This window comes from Vespa crabro, chromosome 1 (genome assembly GCF_910589235.1).
Source record: "Vespa crabro chromosome 1, iyVesCrab1.2, whole genome shotgun sequence".
Taxonomy (NCBI): domain Eukaryota; kingdom Metazoa; phylum Arthropoda; class Insecta; order Hymenoptera; family Vespidae; genus Vespa; species Vespa crabro.
Genome location: NC_060955.1, coordinates 18,880,569 through 18,889,356, shown reverse-complemented (window position 1 = coordinate 18,889,356; position 8,788 = coordinate 18,880,569). Strand labels below are relative to the sequence as shown.

General features: G+C 26.8%; 1 protein-coding gene across 1 annotated transcript; it reads right to left on the bottom strand.

The window, feature by feature from the left end:
- Positions 1–2,971: 2,971 nt before the first annotated feature.
- Positions 2,972–8,287, bottom strand: LOC124429002 (gustatory and pheromone receptor 32a-like). Its single transcript, XM_046973703.1, has 8 exons — positions 8,151–8,287; positions 8,057–8,080; positions 7,964–7,973; positions 4,263–4,342; positions 3,815–3,997; positions 3,498–3,744; positions 3,165–3,254; positions 2,972–3,073 (listed from the first exon to the last, which is right to left on the bottom strand). Exons 1-8 carry the CDS (start codon positions 8,285–8,287, stop codon positions 2,972–2,974), a joined length of 873 nt encoding a protein of 290 aa, XP_046829659.1.
- Positions 8,288–8,788: the final 501 nt, after the last annotated feature.

The window sequence follows — 8,788 nt, the reverse complement described above, 5'->3', positions numbered from 1 at the left end:
TTTCGCCTAAAGAAACATATTTCTTCATTCCTTATTTATTATGGACGTTGAATTATAGTCTGTGTCGTTGGAGAATACTTTTGGTTTATCTCCCATTTGTATAAGAATAACAAGATAAGTAGTAATCGAACCAATTGCCTATAATATGCACAAAAATACCAAAATTCTCATAAAATCAAAAATATAAGTAACCAAAGGAATTTACACATTTTCAACTTACACTATATAAAAATGAATGACCTAAATCGTAAAATCCACATGCGGTGAATGTCAGACGATTTTGGATTAATTGATAAGTAAAATCGCGAATCTAAAACAAATAATTATACATTTAGTATATATTGTAATTTGATATTATTCACTAACAGGCATTGTCTCTTACTTCATCGCGAAACGTCTTGCTGGTTGAAGGTTCGTATAATTCGCAAAGAATGTCTCCAGTATCCATGACATATAGAAAAATAAATAAAATCAATATGTAATTCTATGAAATTCTCTTCAAGAGTTGTACATTTTGCAAATATTAAATATATGATTAAACAAAAAAGAAAGAAAAAATAAATTGTAAAAGAAACATACTTCTGTCATCGATGTCTCGCATATATTGCTTATTGCAAAAATTTGAATGATGAAATAAAAAATCCAACAGAAACTCTGAAAAAGTTCTCTTATCCATGATTCATATCCATTTGAAATTAATCTGTCGTATAAACTGTGCAATATTATAATAATATATAATACTGATATAGCCGTGGATATAAGAATATGTAATCCGTATGCATCAATTATAGTTCTCCCACATTTTATCAACTCTAAATGGATTTGTCTATAATAGAAAGAATAAAGAGACAATTGTTAAAAATTGAAGAAAAATAATAAATCGTTTTGGGCTAATTATCCATAACTTACTTAACTTTTTTTAATTTCACAATATTCTCATTCGTTTTGTACGTTCCACAAATAGTTGATAACGAAGATTCTTCTTCCCAATTATCTTTCATTCGGAGGACTCTTTTATGTTGTGGTGAATCAGCAGTTGTTGTCAACATATTTAAGAGTGCTGCATTCAATTGACCAAATTTGATCTTTACGTACCTACGTAAGATCATTCGTTAAATTCAGTAACATTAATTTCTTCTTTTACAAAATAGAAAGATTAACTTGCCTGATCCAAAAGACGAAAGTAAAATTAATGACCATCATTACAATGTAAGAATAATTGTCGAAATAATAAAATTGTAACATTAAACTGTTGCCAAATGATAAATTCATGTCGGAGTACCAATACATATCTTCAATTATTAAGCCTGATATAAGAAAAATAACAAGTATGCCTACGATACACTGATACCGTATAAGAGAGGAATAATTTTTCGGTATGTTCAATTCATCAATTCTTTGTATACAAGTTTCTAGTTGTTTTATAAACAATTTTACCCGCTGTGATAATCAATATACCCAATTATTCAACTGTCTTTTTATTTACAATATATTAGTCTTAATAATAGAAAAATCACTAAAATAAAAACTTATCGATTAATAGAAGACATTTTACCTCTGTTCTTATTAATCCAACGGAAATTGTTATGATATAGAGAAGAGGGTTTCCAATGAATGTAATTGCCGATATTATTCTTGCTAGTTTTGACGGTTGAGCATTCTTAAAAATATCAAACGTATTCATAAACGTACAAGATAAGGTAACGTAGTAAACTAAACAACATATGATATAAACTAAACCAATCGTACGTATCGTACGATTAACGAAGTATTCTAATAAGCCAGTGCAAACGATTGAATTCACGATAATCAATGGCAATACTGAACGTTGAAACTTATTTGGTCGAAACATTTAAATTGTTTTTTTAATTTTCTTATTAAATATATCACTTTTCACTTGCAAAATATACTTCAGAGTTACTTTTTTTAGAATTTCAAACCTTTTCTGCTGCTCTTTTAAAATGATACTAATTCGTACAATTGCTTTCCTATTCTTTTTATTATCGAACTGTTTTCGTATTAAATATTATCCTATCTTGTATTTAGCTTGGAATTAAAACTGTCATTTTCATACTCCCATCTTGTCAAATTCGTCCTTGCCTTTTTGATAAATGGAATACATACATATTCATATACTTTACCTTCTTATCAATCAATGAAAATCAATAAGACATTATTTAGGTACATTACCTAGGTTTTAATTTTCATTGTCAGTAATGATCAAATGAAAATATTCATCCTCCTTTTGCCCTATTATTTCATATAGAATTTATTTCTTATTTATTATTAGAACTTTATAACATATAAAAATAAAAAATTTTTTGAATATTTTCACAAATTATTGTTAACATTTTATAATAATACTTTTATAATTTCTGCCATAGATAGAACAAAAGTCAAACTTAGTTATTGATGAACCTTACTTTATTGAATCGTTTGTAATTAATATTATATAAACTGAATGTAAAAAATGCGAATAATTTCACTGCATTTCTGCAACTAGAAAATGAATTACTCTATCTATTATTACAGTTCTGTTTATCTAAATTCTTACATTCTGGGTTGTTTCGAAATATAATTTATAGAAAAAAAATTATTTTGAGAATATCACCAAAGAAGAAATAAAAGATTCAAGCTACAAAGATTGTGAAAGTGTCCTGAGTATATTACCAATATTTTTCGTTAATACACAGACACAGTATTTATTCAATTTTCGGATTAACGTCTATTATATTATTACATATCTAGAAAGTTTGATTCTCTTTCTTCGGATCTACCCTTCGGATCTACATAGCAAACATAATATTTATAATTTCTTGTAATAATATATGAGGTATAAAGGATGTGCAAACATGCTGCAAAAGAAACAAATAAACAGACCACTATTTAAATAATATAAAGATTACTAAGATATTTCGACTCTGCAGATTCTTAGATTAATATGAAGATAACATAGATCTTAAATTTCTCTTTAATCATTAGATGATAACGTTGAATTTGTAGCGGAAAATTCTGGTGGTACGTTTCCAACTTGAATGAGAATAACAAGGTATGTTGTGACAGTACCGATGACCTAAAAATAATTCATGTTAATCGTCTATAATATAAAAATAAATTTAAAAATAAATTTAAAACGAATAATAAAAATTATGCGTTTGACATACAGTACGTATCAATGTATAATCCAGATCAACAAGGCCATATATTGTAAATGACAGTGGATTTTGGATAAGTTGTAGAGTAAAGTCACGGATCTAGAAGTATCATAAAATATTAATAATAATTTGTAGTACATTAGTTTTCATCAATTATTACCTCGGCACGATATTCATTGCTGGTTGATGGTTCGTACAATTCACATAGAATATCTCCGGTGTTCGTCGCATGTAAAGAAATTCAATATATATCAATACCTGTTTTGCTCAATATATCGTTGATATATGAGAAAATAAATTTTATAACAAAAGAAACAAATAATGAATACTTAAAAAACATACCTCCATTACAGTTTCTGCACATACGTGACTTATAATGATGATCTTGATTCCAAAGTAAAAAATCCAAAATAAATAAATCAAGAAATTTGATTTATTCGTACGGTACGAATTAGTTAATAAGTAATAATATATATGGTAAGCTGTACTAGTGATCAAAAAGAAAGCTGTTGATATAGAGAATAACATATGTAAGGCGTAGGCATCGTTTATATTCCTAGCACATTTGATCAATTCTAAATGTATCTCCCTGCGATAAGAAAAAAATATAAAAATAGAGATAAATTTTTTATGAATTTATGGTACATAATGGCAATTACTTGACTTTTTTAATAGTGATAACGTCTTTGCTCGGTTTATCCGTTCGATGAATAATGGATAATGGAGAATTACTGTTCCTGTTCCTCATCCAGAGTACTCTTTTATGTTGCGGGGAATCAATGGTAGTTGTAAGCGTACCTTTCAGTAGTTCGTTTAATTGACAAAATTTTGTTTTTATAATTCTATTTTTGATTTAGGGATCGTTAAAATTTCTTAAATGTTAACTTAGTCATGATAAATAATAAACTTTATACTTGCCTTATCCAAAATGCGAAAGTAACATCGCTTATTAACAATATGATAATGGGATAAATTTCGAGATAGAAGAAATTAAAAATTATTGTGGGATTAATTCCGAATATTTTTATCCAATTATAATCGGCTATTATTACAGTTATTAAGATGAAGGTCAAATATAACATTATATAACATTGTTGTAAAAAATACTTTGACAAATTCATCGGTATATTCAGTTGATGCATAGTTCGAGTACAAATTTCCATTTGCAATATGAAACGTCTAACTTTCTGCAAAAAAATATTGAGATTGTCATAAACTAGAAATCTTAATGAATTGAGTAAATTAGAAGAAAGAACTAAGTTACCTTTCTTCTGATAAATCCAATGATAATGGTTGCCACGTATGTTACATAACCGTTGTAAACATAAAATAGATACATAAGTTGTAAGAGAAGTGATTGTTTAAAGACAGCAGAAAGTATAAAAATCTTAGAAAATACAAAGGTCATGGAAACGTAAAAAATGATAGAGAAGAAGGCATAAATCATGCCAATCGCGTTGATCTTATCACAGACGAAATATTCTATCAGACCAGTGGTAAAAATCGAATTCATTATTATCAACGGTTTGATGCTACGACGAAATTCAACCGAGAGAGCCATTTTTAAAGTATTCTTTAAGAAAACAGCTGTATTTATTTTCTTCCTTTTTCCCAAAAAGAACTAATTATATCAATACAGATTGAAAAACTTGGTATGCCAAACTAGTAGAAAAAGAAAAGAATGTAGAACATTCTCTGCGAAATTTTGATGCGAGACTATGACTATTAGGATTATATCATATACTTTATTCTGACCTACATTCGCCGGAGTTAGTAACTATTTTTTCTATGTGTGCGACAGTTCGATTAAACCCACTTATAGATATTACCTTTTGATCACAAGAGAATTAATTTATTAAAATGTTATCTTTGTTGTTTTTTCCTATCCTTCAATATTTTTCGTTTTATTTTCTTCTTTTAGTGATATATAGAAGGTAAATTACACTTTATAAAACAAAGTATAGTATTAATTAATTTTAATAGCCAACTATGTAATATATATTTATCAAATGAAGAATAATTTTTATTCGTTATTTACATCGTCAATATTAAAATATTCTTTATATTAGGTACATTGAATACATTAAGTTTACCTCAAAGTTGAATTAGAATAACTAGAACGATAGTAATCATACCGATCATACTGAACATGCACAGGGATATTACATTATCATAAAATTAAAGATAATAGAAATCTTTGATTGTATTTTCAATTTACATTATATAGAAACGTATGATTTAAATCGTAGAATCTTCTGGAGGTCAACATCAATTGGTTTTTGAATGAATTGAAACATAAATCATGAAATTGAAGGAAACAATTTTAGATTTTATATAATTTGTAAGCATTCCAATACCAAAAATTGATAAAAATTGTTTCTTACTTTTTCCGATTGGCCGAAGTTTCATAGAATTAGTAATGAATTTCTCCAGGGTTCGCGGTATACAACAAAGCAAGGAAAATTAATATGTGCTTCGATTAACATTTTTAACAGTTGCAATGCATTGTACGTTTTGTAAATATCTGATAGATAATTAAACAAGAAAAAAATAGAATATATATTGTTAATAGTAGCATACTTCCGTTATCGTTTTCTGGTATATGTTGTTTATTGCGAAATTATTGACAGTAAAACAAAAAATCCAATAGATTTTGCATAAGTATCTTTTATCTAATTGTCATATTTTTTCGTAATTCTTATAGCACATAGGTTGTATATGAATATAATGACAATCAATACAGATGAAGATATGGATAAAGTAATTTGTAATCCATAAGTCATGTATATAATTCTGACACACTTTATCAATTTCAAATGAATATATCTTTAATGAGAAGAATAAGAAAAAGTTGTTTAAAAATCGAAGAAGAATAATAAATAGTTTTGGGCTAATTATCAATAACTTACTTGACTTTGTTCAATTTCATATAGTTCTCAGTTGTTTTGTATGTTCGATAAATAGTAGATAATGAAGAGTTATTTTTCTAGTTATTTATTTGAAGTTTTCACTTGTCTTGTGAAAAATCGATAGTTATTGTTAGCATGATTTGGAGGGCAGTATTTAATTGACCAAATAAGATTTTCACATATCTACTAAAGATTATTCGTTATAAATTAACTAATAGTTATTTCATTCGGTAATGAATAAGACAATTAACTTTCTTGATGTAAAGTATAATTGTGAATCAAGTGATCATCATTATTAAAAAATCAATAAAAATTTATCTGTTTTATAATACATTATTTAGGCGTTAGTTTTTATCGTTAGTAGTCAATAAATGAGAACATTTATTCTACTTTGGCCATATTATTTCATATAAAAAATTTCTCATATAAATTAATAAATTATTATTGAAAATTACATTCTTTAATTAAATATCTCTCGTAAATCTTTACAATTTATTATTAATATTTTATAATATCACTTTTATGATTTCTAGGATAGATAAAAAAAAGTCCACCATACTTATTCATTATCCTAACATTATTGTATCGCTTACAAGCATCATGATAATTATGTATGTATGATGTGCATACACTACAGAATAAAACGTCAGTTATGATTCTCGTTATTCTATACTTTTTTATAATATTTCTTACGTTATATGAATAAATAATTGTACATATCGAGCAACTTTGTTTTTAATCATTATGATATAATCCGAATTCGGGAAATGAGAATAATTCCACTAAATTTCTATAACTAAAAAATGAGTTACTCTATCTATAATTACAATCCACCCAAAATTTTGAGTCGTTTCGAAATGTAATTAAATAATGTAATTAAATAATGTAAAAAAACTACTTTGAAAATATCTCCAAAGAATAAATGAAAGATTCAAGCTATAAAATTTGTGAAAGGTTCCTGAGTATATTTTCAATGCTCTTCATTAATACACAGATATGGAATTTATTCAATATTCCGATTAACATCTATTTAATTATTATATGTTGAGAAAGTTTGTTTCGCTTTTTTCAGATGAATTCCACATATAGCATATATAATATTCATTTGAGCAAAAATAATAAAACTATAAAGCATGTGCAAGCTTGCAAAGAAAATATAAACTGGCCACTATTTAAATGCTAAAAAGATTACTACGATTTCCCGACTCTGCAGACTTCTATATTTATATGAAGATAACATTGATCTTAAATTTCTTTCGAATCATTAATTGATAACGTTGAATTTGTAGCGGAAAATTCTGGTGGTACGTTTCCAACTTGAAGGAGAATAACAAGGTATATTGTGACGGTACCGATGACCTAAAAATAATTCATTGTAATCGTCTGTAATAAAAAAATAAATTTAAAAATCAATAATAAAAATTATGCGTTTGACATACAGTACGAATCAATGTATAATCCAGATCAACAAGGCCATATATTGTAAATGACAATGGAATTTGGATAAGTTGTAGAGTAAAGTCACGGATCTAGCAGTATCATAAAATATTGATAATAATTTGTAGTACATTAGTTTTCATCAATTATTACCTCAGCACGATATTCATTGCTGGTTGATGGTTCGTACAATTCACATAGAATATCTCCGGTGTTCGTCGCATGTAAAGAAATTCAATATATATCAATACTTGTTTCGTTCAATATATCGTTGGAATATGAGAAAAAATTTATTACATAAGAAACAAATAATGAATACTTAAAAAACATACCTGCGTTACAGTTTCTTCACATACGTGACTTATAATGATGATTTTGATCCCGAAGTAAAAAAACCAAAATAAATAAATAAAGGAATTTAGAGGTTGCGTACGATACGAATTAGTTAAAAAATAATAATACACATGGTAAGCTGTAATAGTGATTAAAACAAAAACTAGTGATATAGAAAACAAAATGTGTAAGGCGAACGCATCGTTTATATTCTTAGCACACTTGATTAATTCCAAATGTATCTCCCTGCGATTAGAAAAAAATATAAAAATTGAGAGAAATTTTTTATAAATTTGTGGTACATAATAATAATTACCTTGCTTTTTTAATAGTGATAACATCTTTGCTTGGTTTATCCGTTCGATGAATAATGGATAATGGCGAATTACTGTTCCTGTTCCTTATCCAGAGTACTCTTTTATGTTGCGGGGAATCGATGGTAGTTGTAAGCATACCTTTCAGTAGTTCGTTCAATTGACAAAATTTTGTTTTTATAATCCTATTTTTCGTTTAGGGATCGTTAAAATTTCTTAAATGTTAACTTAGTTATGATAAATAATAAACTTTATACTTGCCTTATCCAAAATGCGAAAGTAACATCGGGTATTAACCATGTTACAAAGGGATAAATTTCGAGATAGAAAAAACCAAAAATTATTGCGGGATTATTTCCAAACATTTTTATCCATTTATAATCCATTATTATTATCCCAATTAAAATTAAGACCAAAAATAACATTATATAATATTGCTGTAAAAAATGCTTTGACAAATTCATCGGTATATTCAGTTGTTGCATAGTTCGAATACAAGTTTCCATTTGCAATATGAAACGTCTAACTTTCTGCAAAAAAATTTTGAGATTGTCATAAAGTAGAAATCTTAATGAATTGAGTAAATTAGAAGATCAAACTAAGTTACCTTTCTTCTGATAAATCCAATGATAATGGTTGC